This window comes from Labeo rohita, chromosome 22 (genome assembly GCF_022985175.1).
Source record: "Labeo rohita strain BAU-BD-2019 chromosome 22, IGBB_LRoh.1.0, whole genome shotgun sequence".
Lineage (NCBI taxonomy): Eukaryota > Metazoa > Chordata > Actinopteri > Cypriniformes > Cyprinidae > Labeo > Labeo rohita.
In genome coordinates this window covers 50,320,240-50,342,662 of record NC_066890.1, presented here as the reverse complement: position 1 = coordinate 50,342,662, position 22,423 = coordinate 50,320,240, and the positions used below count along the sequence as shown (strand labels likewise).

General features: G+C 35.4%; 2 protein-coding genes across 2 annotated transcripts; both read left to right on the top strand.

Annotated features, from left to right (window-relative positions):
* The first annotated feature begins 7,179 nt into the window (after window positions 1-7,179).
* On the top strand, window positions 7,180-11,614 carry LOC127154067 (SLAM family member 5-like). The gene is made up of 6 exons (XM_051095464.1): window positions 7,180-7,362; window positions 7,499-7,813; window positions 8,639-8,929; window positions 9,053-9,160; window positions 9,274-9,335; window positions 11,315-11,614. Exons 1-6 carry the CDS (start codon window positions 7,245-7,247, stop codon window positions 11,360-11,362), a joined length of 942 nt encoding a protein of 313 aa, XP_050951421.1. The 5' UTR covers window positions 7,180-7,244; the 3' UTR covers window positions 11,363-11,614.
* A 5,544-nt stretch (window positions 11,615-17,158) lies between these two features.
* LOC127153426 (SLAM family member 9-like) lies at window positions 17,159-18,230 on the top strand. The gene is made up of 3 exons (XM_051094480.1): window positions 17,159-17,465; window positions 17,685-17,972; window positions 18,088-18,230. Exons 1-3 carry the CDS (start codon window positions 17,177-17,179, stop codon window positions 18,228-18,230), a joined length of 720 nt encoding a protein of 239 aa, XP_050950437.1. The 5' UTR covers window positions 17,159-17,176.
* Window positions 18,231-22,423: the final 4,193 nt, after the last annotated feature.

Sequence of the window (22,423 nt, the reverse complement as noted above, 5' to 3'; positions counted from 1 at the left end):
GCTTTTTCACACCAAAAGCCTCAGGCTTTGAGAAAAGTAAATTCATGTCTGTACAGTAGACCGCAGAAGAAAAAATATTAACTCTCCAGCAATAAAAAAGTAATTTTTGCATCATCGAAGGTCGGCAGCAAAGACATTGGTTAATAAAATGGGATATTTGTATTATTTAACATATTTAATTATTGCATGTTTGCGTCATATTCTGAGTTGAATTTCACTGTTTTTATTCATTTTGAGGAATACTGAATCTGTTTTTTTGTATGTGAGATGAATTAATGCATGCTCACATTTATTCTAAAACTAACATCTTACTCCTGATTTTTCTCAACATGGGGACAGGAGAGCTTTTAATAAATAAATGGGGGGGGGGGGTAACAGGCGTTACTTATTTGAAAAAAGTAACAGATATTTTCTTGTCAATTAAAAAGTAATGCGTTACCTTACTAGTTACTTGGAAAAAGTAACAATATTACGTAACTTGCATTACTTGTAATACGTTACCCCCAACACTTTAAATAGAAGATGGTTATGCTACATGACTTTCTTCAATAAACTCTTTCCCCCAGAACTTTGGTCAAGCTTACTTATTTTATGTATTAGAGAAATCTAGTACATATGGCGAGCCACCCAAACCACTGCTCAGCCAAATACAGCAAAATCTACAAATCATATAAAAATCTGTTATTCAAAGTTGGTTAACCAGTGTTTTCTGTTGAAAGTGGATGATTTAAGCGTTAGTGATTAAATAATAAACATTAGCAAAATAAAGAAGCAGAGTGTTAGTTCTGCCAGGTCACTTTCAGTCAAGCTTGCATCTTCTGGCTCTCAGCTGATAAAGTTGTTTTCTTTTTCAATTAATGCAGTATTTATCGAAGACCAGTCAGTTCTACCAGTGAGGACTAATAGAACAACACCAGCACATTAATGCTGTTGTGAGTGAACAGAGTTTCAGGACATCCCATCTACCTCAAACAAATGTCTTTTGGATCAGGTGAGTTATCATCATCTTCCTCCTGTAAGAAAACACATTCACAAAAGGGTAAAATTAATGAGGAGGTCTGATGTTTTAGTTACACAAACAAAAATAAACACATAAACTCAATAAATAAAAACAATTATTGCATGCATTTGTGACAGTTCTTAACACAGTAACAGTTAAAGGTGCACTTAGGGGACTAAAGAGACATTTCTACTGACACTGAAAAACACCAGTGTGAAGATGCTCTGTGTTTCTAATCAACTGTGTGACGATGTCATAAACCTGCTGTAGGAGTCATGAGAACTGCAGATGTGAACAGAGCAATAAACTGCAGCGTCTGTAATGTAAGACACCTAAGACAGAGCTACAGCAAGACAGAAGGACAGCTGATCATCATCCTTACTGTGCCAAACCACATGTGACCATATGTACCCTCATGGCAAATTGTCTTCAGCTGCTGGACACACAAGAACAAAAATTGACAGATAATGTACTCACCCTCGTGTCATCCAAGATGTTCATGTCTTTCTTTCTTCAGCCATAAAGAAATTATGTTTTTTGAGGGAAACATTTCAGGATTTTTCTCCATATAATGGACTGATGGTGTCCCGATTTTTAACTTCAAAAAAGGCAGCTTAAATGCGGCTTTAAACGATCCCAAATGCGGTTGTAAACTGTAACGGGGAAAGAGAGGCGAGAGGCGAGCGGATCCATACGCAAGCTTTTATTAAGGGGGCGAGACAAAGACATGGTCATACAGGCAGGGTGAAAGCAGGAGCAGACAGGAATATCACAGGCAATCGTAGAGAATAATCCAATACAAGCAGTAGTCCAAAAGGCAGGCGGCTAGACAGTCAAAACGAGATAACCAGGCGGGAAAGACAAAACACTGGGAACTAGGAACTCGGAACAAGAAGCTAGGAAACGCTAACAATACAACAACAATCCGTGACTTGCATGGGGAAAGACTGGGGCTTTTATAGTGCCGCTGACTGGTCACCCGAGTTGACGCAATCATGAAGCATGACAGGAGATGTAGTCCGGAGTGTGGTGCAACAGTCAGAGTGTGTGGGTAAGGTGAGAGTGACATCTGGTGGTGAGCGGACAGCGGGACACCGACCAGATTTGTGACATAAACAATCCCAACTGAGGAAGAAGGGTCTTATCTAGCAAAACAATCAATTATTTTCATAAAAAAAAAATACAAGTTAAATACTTTTAAATCTCAAAGGCTTGTCTTGTCTTGCTCTGCCTGAACTCTGTGTACTCTGGCTCAAGGCAGTTAGGGTATTTTTTTAAAAAACTCCAATCGTATTTTCTCCCTCAACTTCAAAATCATTTCAAAATCATCCTACATCATTGCAGAAGTACCGACACAGTCTTTGCAAAGTGAACATATAAAGAAGATCAAACACCCTTAACAAAAAAGGTAAAACAGCGATATAGGACGATATCAAAGTTGAGGGAGAACATGAGATGGGAGTTTTGAGACATACCCTAACTGTCATGAACCGTAAAAAAATAAAAAATAAAAAGTTCAGGCAGAGCGAGATGAGTGTTTGACGTTAAAAAGTATATAAATTGTATTATTTTAATGAAAATAACCGATCGATTCGCTAGATAAGACCGTTCTTCCTCGGCTGGGATTGTTTACAGCTGCATCTCGGATCGTTTGAAGCCACATTTAAACTACATTTTGGAAGTTCAAACTCAGGGCATCACAGAAGTCCACTATATAGAAGAAAAATGCTGAAATTTTTTCCTCAAAAAAACAATTTCTAAACATCTGAAGAAAGAAAGACATGAACATCTTGGATGACAAGGGGGTGAGTATATTATATGTGAATCTTTGTTCTGGAAGTGGGCTTCTCCTTTAATGTTCAAAATTTATTCAAAACAGTGTTCCCAAGCACTGCTTGAAATGAGGCTGTCACGTGACCTGTGGAAATTAAGCTTCGTTACCTCACTGACACGTCACGCAGGGCTCAAACACAGAGTGTGTCTATTGAGCTTTCCCATTTATTCCAATGTTATAATTATATCCATAATTGTCATGCCTATATGTATGCCTATATGTTTTTATGTGGTGTATTATTGTTAAAAAATATATATAATAAAAAAATAACGTTTGAATGTCTGTTGTATGAATGTACATTAAAATACCTTGCGGGCTCAACCACTGTTCCCAAAAAGAATAAAAGTCCTTCCTCAACTACAAATTTGTTTGCTGCTTGTAAACGCCATCCTTGTGAACGACGTCCTCAGCTCACATTGTTTGTTTAACATCAGTATGGAAAATGCATGCAAAAGACCCCGTTCTCAAGTGTGGGAACACTTCATTCTGGACACTTTTAATAAAGTGTCATGCTTAATATGTGATCAAACTTTATCTTATTCCAATAACACATCACCAATGCTTTGCCATCTGCGCTCCAAGCATCTTAATGCTCTGGCCAATGAGACTCCTACAACAGAGCACTATTCTGCACCAACTGGAGAAGGTAAAATGAATTATAATAATGAAAGAATTTTTCTTTGGAACAATAAAGACTATCCACAAATAACTGAAAAAAAAAAAAAAAGTTAGTGATAAACTAATAAAAATGCAAGAAAAGTTTTTTGGAGTTCAAGTTTTCATATTGTATTCCATTTGTTCATGTGGTGGAATATAAGAACACTGAATATAATTGTATAAAGAAATCACTAATAGCATAGCCAAAGGTTCAAAGCCATTTGCTAGAACAAACATTGTTTAGCCTATGAAGAAGTCAACCAATTACATGTTTGTCATATTCATGTCTTTCACACTGACCTGTACACATTGTATCCACCTTTTTGTGTAAAATAGCCTGTGTTTATAAAATTTGGGACATTTGCCCACCCCTGTATTTTAGTAACCATTAGCTGGTCTGGTTGTTATATTATATTTATGGTATACATATAGACTATGGATTAAAAGCTAACTCCAAACAAACACTACTGAATTGTGTCTACATCTACAATATATTGTAATCATCTGAACTCCAAGGGGTGTGCAGACTTTTTATTGCCAATGCACATTTATAAAAAGATAACATTTTATGTTACCTATTTAAACACACCATGGGCTGATTTTGAAGGGGTTACTTTGAATTACTCTGCCAATAATGAATTGTACTGTGTATTATTAGGAAGACAGAAGGAGCTTGACAATGCCCTTATCAACATGATTATGAAGGACTTACAGACTTTCTCCATCGTGGAAGATGAGGGATTTAAAGCATTTGTTAACAAGTTGAACTCCACCTATGTGCTGCCAACTCGGAAAACTGTGAAGACAATGGTCAGGCACAAATACCGAGAAGAGAAGGAAAAGGCTATGGCACATGTAAAGAACATCCCATCTGTCTGCCTCACAGCTGATATGTGGACCTCCCTCACTATGGAGTCCTATCTGGAGGTCACATGCCACTACACTGATAGCAACACTGAGCTGCGCTCAGTAGTTCTGGGAGTATTGAAGTTCACGAAATCACATACAGCTGACAACATCAAAAAGGCTTTGTCAGATCTGATATCAGACTAACGCTACTGAAAAGCTCATCCTTGCCCAAGAAAGGATGGACAGGCAGCCCCTAAAGCTTCTCCAGGAGGTGGACACCAGGTGGAAAGCACACATGATATGCTGCAAAGTCCTCAGATGACCTGTGGCAGCTCCTGGATAGCCGAGTCAGTGAAAAACAACGGCATCATAGCTGTAATGCTGATGCCACCACAGAGGTCAAGAGGTACATCAGTGATGCATACCTCCCTCAAAGTGAGAACCCTCTCAAATACTGACATGCCCATAAAGAGTACCCCATCTATATACTTTGGCCAGAAAATATCTAGCTATTACGGCCACATCTGTTCCGTGTCAACAAATATTTTCTAAAGCTGGTGATGTAATCAGTAAAAAAAGGAGCCGCTTAAGCTCCAACACAGCAGAACAAATACTATTCTTGAATAAAAATATGTAGCTGCATTTGCATTTGTTTTTTGTTGCTGTTGTGTTTTTTTTTACAATATACATTGTGATGTTTTGTAAGGAACACAGAAAAATGGAGCAATGAAAAAAAAATCACACAGGCCTATAGGTCTCTATGTAGAAGGGGGAAAGTTTGATGTGAGTACAAATGAAGAACAGAAAATCTTTATTGGCATTATATTGTGCAAAAAAAGGAGAAAAAATGGAAACTCTGCACACACACACACCACCATCTTGCTAATGACATGTTTATTAAATATACAAACAAAAGCTTACAGTGAACAAAACATGTGAATGGCACAGCTGGTGTAGCGATTTTTTTTTTACCACCAGATGGCGAAGTAGAGCACTGTGTCAAAAAGCTTCGAAGCATCAACCCAGTTTGTTGTAAAAGCTTCACTGCTTCAGAAGCTTCGTTCGGCACATCTCTAGGTTTCAACTGCGATAGCATCGGGTTTTTTTATTGTTAAAATGTGTTTCACTGACCATCGATTTCCGTCAACACTATAGGCTCTGTTCTCAGCCTAACTATTACACCAGTAAGCCTAAACCAACAAGACTACTGCGCCCGGTGCGCAAACCGACGGCACAGAGATCGTAACGATGAAGACCTCACCATGGCTCACCACCAAATTCTCAATCACCAGTGTTGTTGTTCTTTAATGGCGCTCAGAGAAAGTGAAACTGGGTGGGAGTCTTCCTATGGAGGGAGAACGTGATGACCTAGGGAGCGTTACTGGCATTTTCTAATAAGCGTATTAAAAATGATAAAGAAAAAACCTTGAACCTCAAATATATTCTCTTGACTCATTTTTTTTTTGTCCATTGACCGACATTAGTATGCCGTTTATGGGTTTATCTCTCCAAACGTGTAAACACTGAGTCTCCCATGCGTCATCAAAACAATGAGAGCAGTCTGTTTAGATCTGTCAATCACTTTCATCTCAGCCTATAGCGTGAGTTTAGGGCGTGGCTACTGTAGCGGGTTCACATATTAAAGAGGCCAAAGTGAATGGGTCAAGATAATATGCACTACAATATTAAATGCTTCAATACCACAAGTCTATCATGTCAAGACACTTTTATTTATATAACACTTTAAATAATACAGATTGTTTCTAAGCAAAACAAGTGATGCATTTTGGATGTTGTTGAGCTGAAGCTGTTGTGGAAATAGTTTTCCCTGATTGCAAGTTCACTCAAGTTCCAGATGCCAAAGCTTAGACTTTATTGGTGGAGATAACGGTTGTGCTCTGGCCAACAAACAAACACTGTATGATTATTATTCAGCCTGCATCACAAATCAAATCGGGATTGGTAGCATTTCCTTCTGCTTGAAGAGCAGATTAATTCATCACACTTGTATGGAGACAAAGCTGGTCACAGGAGTTTTCTGGTTCTGGTGGTTTTTGCGGAGGATCTGTTCCAATGGCTGATGTATTGACAAGGTCTTCACAAGGGATCTTCTAGTTGAAACCATCTCTGCTGACATTCAGGGCTGTGATGAGGTTGTGTATAGGTGCAGGTCCACCATCTGGTCTGGATAAGGATGAAGCAGACAGACTAATATTAGTGTAGATGTTATACTTCTTACAATGCAAGTGCATTAGATGTTGTGGAAAGTGTTCCTGGTTCCAGCTGATCTCATTTATGCAGCCATACTATCCTTTAACAGATTTAAATTACTAAAATGTGAAAATGCATTAGGTGTCTGCGAGATTAAAGAGATGTTGTTTTAGGGCTGGGTGGGTAGGATGAGGGTGAGTACTGTAAATTGTGGGATACACTTCATTTTGAGGTAAGCTATCCCTTTAACATGTTACTTTTAAAATTGACAGCCCTAATTGTAATACTCATGATATGTAGAGCATCACACCACAGCTTATTGCCATCTACTTCTTGTATAAAGGAATGATGTATATGCATGGATAAGTGGATACAGTATTATTGTATTTCACTGTAAAGCTGACAGGAAGAAACTTTTCACCTACAAGTTGGTCCAGATCAAACCACATCTCTGAAGTAAACCAAACAGTTTCAGTTTGACTCAGAAGATGAGCTGCAAGAGTGAGATGGAAGATAGTATTAACTTTTTTTGACCATACACAATAACACAGCAAAGCAACTACTTTTGACAAATGCTCAGTATTAAATAAAATGAAAAATATTCTCTTGTCTTAATAAGCGCTAGATGAGCACTTATATGCAAGTATAAATCATTTGTAAAGTGTCTGTAAAGAGCCCACAAGAAGGGTTAACATGTTGTGGGAGGTTTCACACCAACTCAAGTGCTTTCAGCAGATAGTTTCATTAGATCAGACTTTTCAGAAAATGCTTCATGTGTTTGCTTTATGTTTGTGCTGGTGGTGTCTAACTGGTAAGGCGTAAATATATTTGTTTTATCAGTAACATCATTCACAGTTGTTAAATATCAAGGTGATTTAAACTTCTCATGATGTAAATGACATTGTAGCTGCAAAGACTTTTAATCAGTGTAAAATCTGTTTGTTTAGGTGTGTTTGGTGAATCAGTGTCTGTGATGGAGGGAGATTCTGTCACTTTAAATACGGATGTTACTGAAATATATGAAGGTGATGACATTCTGTGGAAATATGGAGCGGAAACATCGGTCATAGCTAAAATTAAAAAAAGAAGAAAATCTTCTCCACATGAGATTCATGATGGGAGATTTAGAGACAGACTGAAGCTGGACAGTAAAACTGGATCTCTGACCATCACAAACATCACAACTGAACATGCTGGAGTTTATAAACTAGAGATAAGTGGAGCGAGTCTGACATCGAAAACATTCAATGTTTCCGTCTATGGTGAGTAGAGATGTCATTTGACCTGTCCTTCAAATATTCTTGTATTATTAAAGGAATATTCAGTACAATTTGAGATCAATCAACAATCAACATTTGTGGCATGATGCTGATTACCAAAAACATTTTTTCCTTTTAGTTGTTTATGGTGAAGGACTTAATGCTTTCAGTTATACTGCAATGTTGACTAGCTATAATTTGTTTAAAATTTAATAAAGGAAAAGTTAAAAAAGAACAGCCATTACTTCATATAGAAATTGTTTGTAAAAAAATACACACTACTGTTGAAAAGTTTGGTGTCAGTATTTTTGTTTATTTTTTATTTTTTGTGTATTAAAATAAATGTAAATTAGCAAGGATCTGTTACATTGATTAAAAAAAAAAGTGATAGTAAAGCCTTATACTGCTAGAAAATATTTCTAGGTTGAATAAATGTTGTTCTTTTAAACTTTTTATTCATCAGTGAACCCTGAAAAGAGTATAACAAGGATCATGTGACACTAAAGACTGGAGTAATGATAAGTTTTATTTATTTTTTATTTTTTAAATTATTATTATTATTTTTTTTACTAAAACATTATTCTAAATTGTAATCATATTTTACAATACTACAGTTTTCCTCTGTATTTTGGGTCAAGTAAATGAAGGTTTGTTGAGCAAACATATTACATTATGAACTGGTACAAATTATAACCTTACTAAAGGGTAGCATCCTAGCATCCTATACTTACAACTGTTTACATATTCAAATGTTTATTCATTTTGTATTTTGAGATGATGGAAACACTCACTGACCGTCAGCCTTTTTATTCTCTCTATGTTTTGCAGCTCGTCTGCCTGTTCCAGTCATCATCAGTAACTTTTCACAGTGTTTATTATCATCACAGCAGAACTGTTCATTGTTGTGTTCAGTGGTGAATGTGAGTGATGTGAGTCTCTCCTGGTACAAAGGAAACAGTTTATTGTCCAGCATCAGTGTGTCTGATCTCAGCATCAGTCTCTCTCTACCTCTGGAGGTGGAATATCAGGATAAAAACACCTACAGCTGTGTGATCAACAATCCCATCAGCAACCAGACCACACATCTGGACATCATTCAAATCTGTCACACATGTTCAGGTACAGCAGCAATAATATTAATGTTTATTCATTGAGCTGATCTCTGCCTTTTGTTGTAAATCAGACTGATTCACGACTTACATTAATGGGTGTATCTCTTTCACTCTCCTTCATTTCCTCCAGACTCTGTATCTCTGATAGTCCTGATCTCCTCTGCTGCTTCTGCTGTCTCTCTGTTGATTATAGTTGCAGTAACGATCTGCTACATCTGCAGGAAATGTAAAAAACCAGGTCAGGAGATTAAATAATTAATGCAAATGTCAAAATATTTATCTTTTGAGGCATACATTTTGATATAAGATTGAAAATTTGTTTTAACATGCATGTGATTATTTTTGATGCAGTCCGGACCCAGGAGAAAAACAGAACTGATTCAGCATTGTGTAAAACAACAACACGAAAAATGGTAAGATAATTTTTACTGTGTTGTAAAAATTAGTCTGAATAAAGTTTTGTGTGTACTAGCATCAGATGGTCAGTGAAGAGATGTTCAGGCTTGATCAAGATTTTAAGCTATTTAAACTAAGTGTATGTGCTATTATAATTCTATTTCCCACCTCCCGCCTATATTTGTACCCACTGATACAATATATAGGGGAGTTGGGGGCATAACTTAACACTTTTGTGGATTTTTCAGTTTGTGTAAATCCATGTGGGGTTCAGAGTATATATTTTTTTTATCCATTTTAAATTTTTATCCGTTTTTTTTTTATCCAAAAATAAAATTTATTTTTAATTTCACACTTGTCTTGTACAAATATGTTGCATTGTTTCATAATTACAGTGTATATGTTTTTCATTATTTACCTCAAAAGAAAGGAATTGAAAAGTGACAACATGCCCCGTAAGTGGGTACAGAGTAACATGTGAGGGGCACGTTGTAACATAATCATATGACAGCTTAAAATGTTATCTGATCGAATGAAAAAAAATATACACAAACTTTAAAATATTTTTGTGAATAAAATAAAATTATTAACTTTTTCAAATAAAATAATAAAAAATGGGACGGCCCTGATTGCACAACTATACAATATAGTTCAAACAATGTGCGCAAATAGATGAATCCCATTCAGACATTAAAAAAAAAAAAAAAAAACACTCCCCTCCCTCCAAACACAGCTCTCATAGAACACCAGACACATAAACGAGCCGAAATGCTTTACATTTCTTGAAATAATAATTTCATTAAACGTTGATTGTGAGTCTTTATTCACCTGTTTCTTGTGGTTTCTTTTTAAAATTCATAAAAGTATATAGTGAAAATTACATGCTAATGTTATAGAATAGCATAGCATAGTAATACAGCTGGGCAGATTGTAACGCAGCAACTTTCCCCATCAGGGCGACTGGAATATAAAAGTGGTTCATGTCTTCTGCTGGTTTGCCAAGCATTAATAAACTATCTGAACTGATAAACAACAGATTGGCGATAAAAAATAATAGCAGATGTGTCTCATTTTACATGAATACTAAAAACTGAGAAGAAAAAATTTACTTTTACTATGGTAAAATAAATATTCAGCGATATCATCAAAAGGCTTTTGGATTTTGGCGCATTTTTTTTTTCTTTGTATAGTGCTGCCATGGCAACTAGTAAAATACGGTAAATTTGGTTATGCTAGCGTGTGTGGAAATATAAACCTTGTGTGTTACAATTAACCCTGCGTTAGTTTGTGCCCCGCGCACCCCTGTTCATTCCGGAAATCGAGCGAGAGTGACAACCACTGCCTGAATGAGGTCCGATCACAGCCGTTTACAACGGGTATTAACATGCGTTTAAATACGATTTCTTCTTCTTTTGTCATATCACATCACTTTCACTTTTAATGCACGATCTATGTCACGTGGTTTACGCGAACGAAGATAAATTTATCATTACATTATCTGAAATGATTAGGCTAGTTCTTCAAAAACAAACCGAATAATAATACTGCTCGCCTTAATATTACAATCCTGCATTTTTTAGTTTTGTTTAGGCAGAATCACAGCCTCAGTCTCCGTTCACCATTTTGGCATCTTACACATACATACATATATATATAGGGACTGACAGGTATTATATGGACTGACAGTTTCCATTCACTTTCGTTATGATGAAAGTGAATGGAAACTGTCAGTCCCGATACTACCTGCAACACCGGAAGAAAGAGCGCATTGCGACTTCATCAGTGCGGGTTATAACAGTAGACTTGGTTGTCGCGGTCAGGGGAAAAAAATGAGAAAGTGGTACCTTTAAGAGTCTCATTTTCATACTTTAACGACGGTGTTAATCTGTGATCGCAACACCTCAGATTCCTCCATACATAGTCTATATATGTTGTTAAATTTATTTATTTTGTTAAACTGCTGCGTCAAACTGACTGTTTTTTTTTCTCCTTCCAGGAATCAAAGAAGGAGCCTGTTTATGCAAATGTCACCAAAAAACGATGATTAACTACAACAGAATTCACTGGAGGGCCTTTTTGTTCATATTTATTATTTATTCTCTTTTATTATTATTTAATTCTACTTCAAGTTTAAATAAACAAAGCATGTATTTCTAACAGCCAAACTGCAGCTTTAAATGATCAAATACCACCGGTTAATTTAGTGGTTCACAAATAGTAGGCCTACTCGAAATATAGAACATTCAGAAATGTAAATGTATGTTTTATATTTAGCATGGAAATTTACTAACTTTATTAAACATTGTTCCCAACTTTCATTGCTCTCTGTACTCCTGTTTATTGAGAAAAGTGACAAATTCAGCACAAGGACATCACCGCTCTCTAGTGTTCACAGCAGAAAATCACCTTTCTCTAAGAACATCTTATGATAGGGTGCGCTATTGTGCTGCTGTTCTCACAGTCATATACAGAGCTGGGTAGTAAATGATTACTTGTAATCTGGCTTACATAAACTCTAAAAATGAAGTACTTGTAATTATATTATATTACATTTTAAACTTTTAAATATTTCATTTCATATTTATTTACAAACTGTAAGCTTTTAACTCACAGCTGCAAGAATAAAAAAAAAACTTGCTTATACATTAAGAAGGTATCCTAAAAATCTGCAAATTCACATAATTTACATGCAATGCAGGGATTCCCTAACCTTTTCCTCAGCTGAAAATCTTTGACCTAATATATTTACTAGAAGTAAAGCCACAAGATTTTCAGTCAATAATGTAATTCAATAAAACTCAGTGATGGGGGGAGTGAATGCACAACAAGAGTGCACAGTACTAGCATGAGTGTAAGTACTCTAAAAAATAAGTCATAATAAGCGGAGCTGTCTGCAGTGTATTATTAATAAATCTCTTATTTAGGCCTACATCGCATGAACATTTGTACTCTGCTTTTCTGATGAGGGAATTCACCAAAGTGCACTGACCAAAACTTGGAGTTAAAAAACTGAAAGCCAGCAAAGACTGTGAAACTAAATAAATTACAAACGAATGTTTAAAACACTTTCAAAATCACCTTAGATAAACGGCAAAATTGACCAAAATTATAAACGCAACACTTTTGTTTTTGCCCCCATTTTTCATGAGCTGAACTCAAAGAAAACCAGTCAGTATCTGGTGTGACCACCATTTGCCTCACGCAGTGCATGCATCTCCTTCACATAGAGTTGATCAGGTTGTTGATTGTGGCCTGTGGAATGTTGGTCCACTCCTTTTCAATGGCTGTGCGAAGTTGCTGGATATTGGCAGGAACTGGAACACGTTGTCATATACGCTGATCCAGAGCACCCAAACATGCTCAATGGGTGACATGTCAGGTGAGTATGCTGGCCATGCAAGAACTGTGATGTTTTCAGTTTCCAGGAATTGTGTACAGATCCTTGCATCATGGGGCTGTGCATTAGCAACACAAGGTTATGGTCGAGGATGAATGGCACAACAATGGGCCTCAGGATCTTGTCACGGTATCTCTGCATTCAAAATGGCATCAATAAAATGCACCTGTGTTCGTTGTCCATAACATACCCCTGCTCATACCATAACCCCACCGCCACCATGGGCCACTCCATCCACAACGTTGACATCAGCAAACCACTCACCCACACGACGCCATACACGCTGTCTGCCATCTGCCCTGTACAGTCCATGAAGAGAAAACCGATTGTTGCAGCAGCTGTCCGGGTGGCTGGTCTCAGATGATCTTGGAGGTGAAGATGCTGGATGTGTTGGTCCTGGGATGGTGTGGTTACACGTGGTCTGCGGTTGTGCGGCCGGTTGGATGTACTGCCAAATTCTCTGAAACGCCTTTGGAGACAGCTTATGGTAGAGAAATGATCATTCAATTCACAGACAACAGCTCTGGTGGACATTCATGCAGTCAGCATGCCAATTTTACACTCCCTCAGTGCGACATCTGTGGCATTGTGCTGTGTGATAAAACTGCACATTTTAGAGTGGCCTTTTATTGTGGCCAGCTTAAGGCACACCTGTGCAATAATCATGCTGTCTAATCAGCATCTTGTTATGCCACACCTATGAGGTGGATGGATTATCTCAGCAAAGGAGAAGTGCTCACTAACACAGATTTAGACAGATTTGTGAACAATATTTGAGAGAAATAGGCCTTTTGTGTACATGCCTTAGATCTTTGAGTTCAGCTCATGAAAAACGGGGGCAAAAACAGAAGTGTTGCGTTTATAATTTTGGTCAGTGTAGTTGGATTCAAGATCATTTCTAAAGGTTTTTAAACAACAAAACACTAATTTACACTATCACTAATTACCTAATTTACACGTCTTTGTAAACTGGAATATCAGATAGTTGAATGCATGGTAAGCAAGTGTGTGAATATTTTGTCATTCAGTGCTATTGTGGCTGTAGTGTGTCACATGACAAGCATGAATGTTTCCATGTTTTATATTCAAAAAAACTATATGATTACTTGCTTTTGATATTTTATTTTATTTGAACAAACTATTATTGCCTCATTGCTGTTATATATGCATTTAAGTGATTTTAAAGGCTAGTGTTCACTTAGGTCTTTTATTACTACAAATAATAATAATAATATTAATAATAATAATAATAATAATTATTATTATTATTATGATACTTATCAGATTACTTGATTAATCATCAGAATAATCAACACATTACTCGATTACCAAAATAATCGTTATAGTGACAGCCCTAATATCACATGCAGTAACTATTTACTAACACGTTACAGTAATAATATTATTTTCCCTGGTAACTAGTGGTGTAACTAATTACCAAGAAAATGTAAACAATAATATTACAGTCACCATTCAAAAAAAGGTCTAGTTAGTTCTTTGTAACAATCGCTAATGATTTGGAATTCAAAAATTGAATCATCCCTATTCATATATAATCGTTGTTGTGCACATAGGTGACATCATCAATGCAGCAAGCTAGCTTCGTCGGAAGATGGAGAAGCCCCCATCATATACCGACTAGAAATACAGGTATTGTTGTAATTTTGTAGGGAGTAGAGGTTGTGTTAGACCAGGGGTCACCAGAACCGGTCCTGGAGGGCCGGTGTCCCTGCAGAGTTTAGCTCCAACCCTAATCAATGTCTTACTAGGTATACTTGAAACTTCCAGGCAGATGTGTTGAGGAAAGTTGGAAAACTCTACAGGAAAACTCTACAGGACACCGGCCCTCCAGGAACAAGTTTGGTGACCCCTGCATCATTTCGATGGACGGGGTCATAAAAGTGCTGTGATTATCTATTATTACCCATCATTTTAATTTCCATATTTTAATTAACACATTTAATTGCTTTTATTTTTGTTCACATTTTCATTTTTAATCATGAACCTACAGGACGACAGGACAGTGTTTAAAAACAACAAAAAGGGCTAGGGCTGGGTAAAAAGAACCTCATTTTAATGAACCAATATCGATTCTTAAATCCCAATCAATCTTTTGGTTTATGCTGTTTGCAGTTGATGAATGAAAAGTACATAGTGCTCCTCTCATACAATAAATCGCAACAGACCGAGCTCTGCTCTTTGTTACTTTTGATGAAACAAAGTCTTAGATTTCAAATTCTGTCCATTTCATTAGGAAATTCAAGGAATAAATACTGTTTTGGCGCTCTTTAATATGGCATGAAAGATCGCTGTAGCTAAAGTGGGTAGGCTAGACGTCTGTGCGTAATTAAACGCATAGCAAAAGATTCGTGACAGTTTAATTTTTGTTCTGTATCCCATGCTCTGCTGCCAGACTGGAGCACACTCACCACCAACTGGACAGGGATAGGAATTACAGCTACAATTTAAAATAGATCACCCTTAGTGTAATCTGTCAAGGTGACAGACTGCCTTCAGATTTTTCTGTCACTGATAAAAAAAAAAAACAGTGGGGGCAGCCGTGGCCTAATGGTTAGGGAGTCAAGCTTATAACAGAAAGGTTGCAGGTTCGAGTCCCAGGTTTGGCAGGGATTGAAGGTGGGGGGGAGTGAATAACCAAATTCTGTTTATGGGTCACCATACTTGGCCACGTCACGTCACATCACGTCCTTTCCTTTTTAAAAAAAAAATCTGTCAGTGACGGACAATTTTCAGTTAACACAACCTCTGGTAGTGAGAGAGAATGACAAAAACAATAATGTAAATTGTGTAGTAGACAAGGCTTTGTCTACTGCAAATCCCAACATGTTTAGTTCGTTGAGTTAAGTTTTAAAAATTGTGGTTTGCCATCAGTTTGAGCAAGTTGTACTCTTCATTTATTTTAACTTTTCACAGGCTGCAAAAATTATGCAATTAGCAATTTTTTGGGGTGTAATGAAAAAGTACTGTAACTAGTAGTGTAACACATTACTTTTGGCTGGGTGTAATAAGTGAAGTAATATTAATTTTGAAATGAGTAACAAGTAATGAGTAATATGTTTTTTGAATAACGAAGCCAAAAAAAGATCATATGCAAATGCAGGATGTGAACTAGGAGGGTCAAATGCCGTCAGGGGGAGAATTCACACAACACTTCAGCAGTTCTGCTGTTAGATCACACACTGAACCACAGAAGAAAATGTTTCACAAGTTTGTCTTGTTCTGTTTGTGCTGCTGGAATCAGACTGGTAAGTTTATTAAAATATACATATGTATGTTTTTTTTTTCCCTAGAGTAATAAATCTGCTGATCAAATTATTTTATTTTATTTAAATTTTTCTTGTTATACCAAAATATTTATGAATTTTATATGAATATAGTACAAGATCTACTAATTTTGAATTTAGTTTTAGATTAAGGTTATAAAGTTCACACTGACATTTCCAGATCTGGAAAAGGTCATGCAAATAATGGAAATCCTTACAGTGAACGTAAATGTTCAGAAAGTGTGAACTTTCTGTTGAGCGGCTTTCAAATATCAGAAATTCTTTTGTCTTTTTAAAAATACATTTATACATACTTAAAAATACTTCTGCATTGACCATAAACATCCAAAAATGTCATGTAAATGTACTAATAAAAGTGCATAAATCATATAGTCCATAGGAGACCATCCATAAATCTGTCATTTATTTAAAAAAAAATATATTTAAACTGTACTTTTAACCTGCAACAATTAACATGCATTTATTGCCATAAAATTATGAAACTTTAAACACTGATTGCCCTCTACACTTTAAAACAAATTAAACACTAAGGATGTGACACACCAATAAGGATTATCTTAAAACTTAAATCTAGATTAAAGGTTTATCTAATAATTCTGCTGCACTACAAAGCGTACACTTATCATTTTGATCCTAGTCTTACTTCTCATTTAATATAGATTCACTTTTACCCTTTACTTTAACGTAAACTTTTATTCACTAATTATAGATTTTTTTGCCACGTGTGCGCAAAACACACACAAAGAACGTGTTGTGGTTTTCAGGAGCTCTTACATACATACATATATGACACAAGAACATATATGAGAACAAATAACATGTAAATCAGTAAGATCCAGGGGCGGAAAAAAATAACACTAATGTAGTGTACATCTGGGACAGAAAAAAATTATGTACAGATTTGTGCATTATGTACTGTATATACATACGTGTTTAATCCATTAAATACCACTCTGCAACAGTCTCTCTATTATGGTAACAGTTAGTAGTTTACAATAGCTATTTACAAAGACCGTTGATATTTTACATTTTGTTTAATGTTTCTGCTGCTGTTCTCAACTGAAAACGAAGCTGATTTCAGACTTTGTAAACCATCAGAGGCTTTAATCTGTGTAAAATCTATTTATCAGGTGTGTTTGGTGAATCAGTGTCAGTGATGGAGGGAGATTCTGTCACTTTAAAAACTGATGTTACTGAAATATGTGAAGGCGATACCATACAGTGGCAATATGGAGCTGAAAACTCTATCGTAGCTAAAATGAAGAAAGCAAAGCAAATCACGTTCACATATAATACAGATATGAGATTCAGAGACAGACTGAAGCTGGACAATCAAACTGGATCTCTGACCATCACAAACATCACAACTGAACATGCTGGATATTATCAACTAGAGATTAGTGGAGCAAATCTAGCATTAAAAACATTCAATGTTTCTGTCTATGGTGAGTAGAGATCATTTGTTGAAATGTTCATATTCTATTTATATAGTCAAATGTTTATTCATTTTATATTTTGAGATGACAGACACATTCAGTGACTGTTAAAACACTAAACACTCACTCAACACAAAATCTATTACACTGATTATTCACTACAATTCACAACATAGAAAATAAGCTGTTTGTTGTTTTCATATTCCTCTTATTGTCTCATATTTTCAGCTCACCTGCCTGTTCCTGTCATCAGCAGTAACTCTTCAAACTGTTCTTCATCATCATCATACTGTTCATTGTTGTGTTCAGTGTTGAATGTGAGTGATGTGACTCTCTCCTGGTGCAGTGGAAACAGTTTATTGTCCAGCATCAGTGTGTCTGATCTCAGCATCAGTCTCTCTCTACCTCTGGAGGTGGAATATCAGGATAAAAACACCTACAGCTGTGTGATCAACAATCCCATCAACAACCAGACCACACATCTGGACATCAGCAAACTCTGTCACACATGTGCAGGTACGACAGTGTCAATATGTGTTTTTTTTACTAAGCTGATCTCTGTCTTATGTTGTAGATCAGACTGATTGCATCACTTACATTACATCTCTTTACTGTCCTTCATATCCTCCAGGTTCAGTCTCTCTAATAGTGTTGATCTCTGCTGCTGCTGGATCTCTGTTGATTGTAGCTGCAGTCGTGATCTTCAGCATCTGCAGGAAACACAGAAAAACTTATACAGAAGGCAAGTACTATCTTCTCCTTTTAAACAAGTAAAATATATATATATAAAAAAATCAAAAATATGTTTTAAACATCTTAGTCAACTGATATCCCTATTTTTTTTATTTAAATTCTTCTCATAATTTTCAGTTATTATAGTTATTTGTACATGATGACACTAACCATCCTTTTTTTAGTCATCTCACTCGTGCACACACACACACTTGTTGTGTTTCCGTGTTTGATGGGGACATTCCATAGGCGTAACTGTTTTTATACTGTACAAACCGTATTTTCTATCGCCCTACACCTAAACCTAGTCCTCACAGGAGACTGTGCACACTTTTACTTTCTCAAAAAAACTCATTGTGCATGATTTATAAGCCTGTTTCCTCATGGGGACCTCACAAATGTCCCCACAAGGTCAAAATTTACTGGTATTACTATCCTTGTGGGGACATTTGTATTTGATACACACTGTTTTAGGAATTATTTGTGTGGGAAAAGTTATAGGCCTAATAGCTATAATTACATTTGTTAGTGCCATTTTTAAACTTTTTAAGTGTTACTTTGGTGTTAATAACAACACGACCAGATCTAATTAAGACTGAGGTTTGTGGTTTTAATGAATCTATTATTGTTAAAACAGTTGAGACTTGTGAAGTAGAGATCACTTATGCAGAGACGACATTCTACAAAAGAAACACACAGAAATCGGTAAGACAATTTATTGTTCATTTGTTTGTATTTGTACAATTGGTAACACTTTACAATAAGGTGTCATTTGTTAACATTAGATAATGTATTAACTAACATGAACATACAATAAACAATACATTTATTACAGAGTTTATTAATCTTTGTTAATGTAGGTAATAAAAAGCACAGTTGTTCATGTTAGTTCACAGTGCATTAACTAATGTTAAACAACTTTGATTTTAATAATGCATTAGTAGATGTTGAAATCATTATTAATTAAAATGAATAAATGCTGTAGAAGTACTGTTCATTCTCAGTTCTAAATAACTTGTAGGATTTACTTTAAAACAATGTAACAATTTTAAGTAAATTTACTGCTACTGCTCTGTACAATCTATTTACTATTGAACATTCATAAAGAAATTAAGAAATGAAGTAAATATTGCATAATTATATATAATTTCACTTATAGAATTAAGTAAAATCTGCTCATTTTGAATAGAAAATAAACTTTAGATGTAACAAAATCACAATTTACTGAATCTAACAACAAAAACAATTATACAACTATGTAAATACAGTTGGGAAACAGGGGACCAAAAAAAAAATAAAAAATCAACCTTATTAATTATTGTTTCCTCTGTGAATGATGGGAACACCAGTATCAAAAACTTTGAGTAGGTTTTAATAAATGTTATATTTATGCTTTAACTTCTACAAACTTGAATTAAGTACTAATATAAAATTTACTTTATTATTATATTTTTTATTATTTCCTGAACAAATTTTTTCATGTAGAAATTACATTTGTTTTTCTGTAGTATTTACTACACCACAGAATCATTTTTATCAGTGTAGTTAACTAATGTTAACTACTTTATTGTAAAGTGTTACCATATAATTTTAGCAGTGAGTCTGATCTAGATCAGTGTGTACTTTTGATTTTGTCTGGATCATAAAGTCCATTTCCACTACATAAGAAAAACAAATCATGCTCTGGTGAATTATGACAATTTCAGAAATTATGACATACTACATTGAAATTATGCCATCAAAAAGTCAAAATGATAAATTAAAAACTTGAAAATATCATATACAAAGTACAAATTCTAACTTAAAATGTTGAAATTATGCCATACTAATTTTGATTTGCGTATATTATGATATATTCAAGTATGTCAGAATTTGAAATTATTAATCTCATAATTTTGACTTTGCATGTCAGTTTTATTTGTTTGTTTGTTTAACGATAACTACACTTTGTTGGGCAATGTACTGTACCACAAATAATTTTGATATTATTACCATTAAGACTGGACAGCAAAAGTGAAATGCAAGAACACATTCTCTCCCTTGTGAAACTCCCTTAACACCAGCTGTGAGAAAGCACCATTTTTCATGCTACATTTATGCACAAGAACAGTGAATTGCAGCTTTGAGTCAATTTAGACCTATTCTTTCATACCAGAGTCTGAAGTTACACTATAAGGCTTCAAATGATGCCTTCATTTTAGCTGTTGATGTCTGTTCTTTGCATATATTGTAACTCAATATATTGATTATTGCAACAAGCCTAGTGGTAATAATGAGCTTTCATAGCATAATGATCTATCACATGTGTTTATAAAAGACTTGGCTATAATAACTATCACATTACATCACGTTTTATTATTATTATTATTATTATTGTGCTTTTTTTTTCCCACAGAATGTTGAAGAGGAGACTCGTGTGGTATATACACCAATCACAATCAAAAGATGATCAAACTTAAATTTTGTACATATTACTGTTCTAAGTACCTCAGACTCTGAGCATTTTCATCGCAGATTTTTTTCATTTTTGCAAAACATAGATGCAAACTATCCATCAAAAGGTGACAAACTGAACTCTGCTGTGGTATCCATTATTTACAACTAAACAGAAATGTGGTTTGATTTGTTGGCCAGAAAAAAACAGCTTGTGCATGATAATGTGTCTACTGCTGGATGTCAGTTTGTTAGTGCGTGTAAGGTGCCAATAGTGTCTGTTTGAGTGTGCATCTGTGCAAGTATGAGTCTGAGGTGTCAGTATTTTGTCTGTGTCTTGCGTGTGCCATGTGAGTGTGTCTGAGGTGTCAAGCTGTGTGATCAGCATGTCGTTGCAAGGATTTTTTTCATGTATGCTCACATGAAACCGTTGACTTTTGCTCTACAGGGAAGCCATTTTACTTCAAAATACTAAATTCACTAATGCATTAATTTTTTGGCAAAAAAATGTCTCAATCAAACAGTAATGTGTACGGTATGAAAATGTAAAATATTATATGCATTGTGTGCACAATGATCTCATACAGTGATTCTGCAGTTGAGCAGTATTACACTTAGAAAAAAAGGTACAAAAGCTGTTATGTGCAGTACCTTTTGAAAAAGAACACATTTCTAAATGGGCAAAAAGGTAATGCACTAGTTAGAGCTTGTACCTTGTTTTCTGAAAGTGTAGTTTCAGCAGTTTCTATTCATTCTAAGCAGATTCTTGATCCATGCTTTTTCTTATAAAGGCTATATCATGTTTTGTTTTGGTTTTGGTTTTGGTTTTGTTATTTTGGCCAGTGTCTGGGTCATTTAAAGAATAAATGCAATGTATGATTTACAAATTATGATTTGTGTTTGATAGTGGTTGATCATTCATTTTGTTTGCATCAGCTTTGATGAGAAAATAGATATTTTTTCAATAGTATAACAGGGTCCTGTCCATAGGTAAAACAATGGTTAAAATTTGGAGTGTGAAATTAGGATCATAATCAAACCTCACCTTAAGTTTCCTATGATAATGGTAGATCAGACACTGCTCAAGTAATGCACTCCTGCTCCAGTTCTAGCTCAGTAATCGCTACCTGAGGATCAGGAAACAAAATATGAGTTTGAGTGAAGGAGTGTTATCCAACAAATGATACAAACCACTTGTTTTTGAAATTTTAATAGAAAAAATGGGTGATTGTTTACTGGTCAAAAGAGCACACATTTCTAATACGATATTGATGCAAAATCGAATCCACGTCAGACGGATGGGTTGGAGAAGTTACAAATTTATTCAAAAGGTTTCAGAAATGTAAATGAATAACAGAATTAATCATAACTTGAAAATGAGAAAGTAAAATCAAGTTTCAATAAGAATGTTGAATCCTATCATTCACAAATAAATTGCATAACACAAACTCAATAAAAGTCATTCTTATCAGTCCAAATCAAATTAAGTTATAAATCTATAAATTGTATCAATCATATAGATCTTACATATCTGAGAAGATTAAGTCTATTAAGAGGTTCTAGGCTCATCTAGGAGCTTCAGAGCAGAAAAGAGAAGAAGCCCCCAGCTCTCTGTTCACAGGGGCAATTTATACCCTATAGGATTTGAAACCACCCAGAAAAAGCAGCTCCTGCTACGTGACCAACTGAACATACATAAAAAGGTCAATGATGACTGCCACATCTCATGATGTCTGAAAAATATATTATTAATAGGTTGTGGTTATTATCACCCCAAGGGCATAAGCCGGACCATAAGCGCA

Bases quoted from the DNA above. Each gene is read 5' to 3' on its own strand.
- LOC127154067 (XM_051095464.1), top strand. From the start codon at position 7,245: ATGTTGTGGGAGGTTTCACACCAACTCAAGTGCTTTCAGCAGATAGTT. The intron at 7,363-7,498 runs GTAAGGCGTAAA...CTGTTTGTTTAG, and splicing joins GTGCTGGTGGTGTCTAACTG to GTGTGTTTGGTGAATCAGTG. The intron at 9,336-11,314 runs GTAAGATAATTT...TTCTCCTTCCAG, and splicing joins AAACAACAACACGAAAAATG to GAATCAAAGAAGGAGCCTGT.
- LOC127153426 (XM_051094480.1), top strand. From the start codon at position 17,177: ATGGAGGGAGATTCTGTCACTTTAAAAACTGATGTTACTGAAATATGT. The intron at 17,466-17,684 runs GTGAGTAGAGAT...TCATATTTTCAG, and splicing joins ATTCAATGTTTCTGTCTATG to CTCACCTGCCTGTTCCTGTC. The intron at 17,973-18,087 runs GTACGACAGTGT...CATATCCTCCAG, and splicing joins ACTCTGTCACACATGTGCAG to GTTCAGTCTCTCTAATAGTG.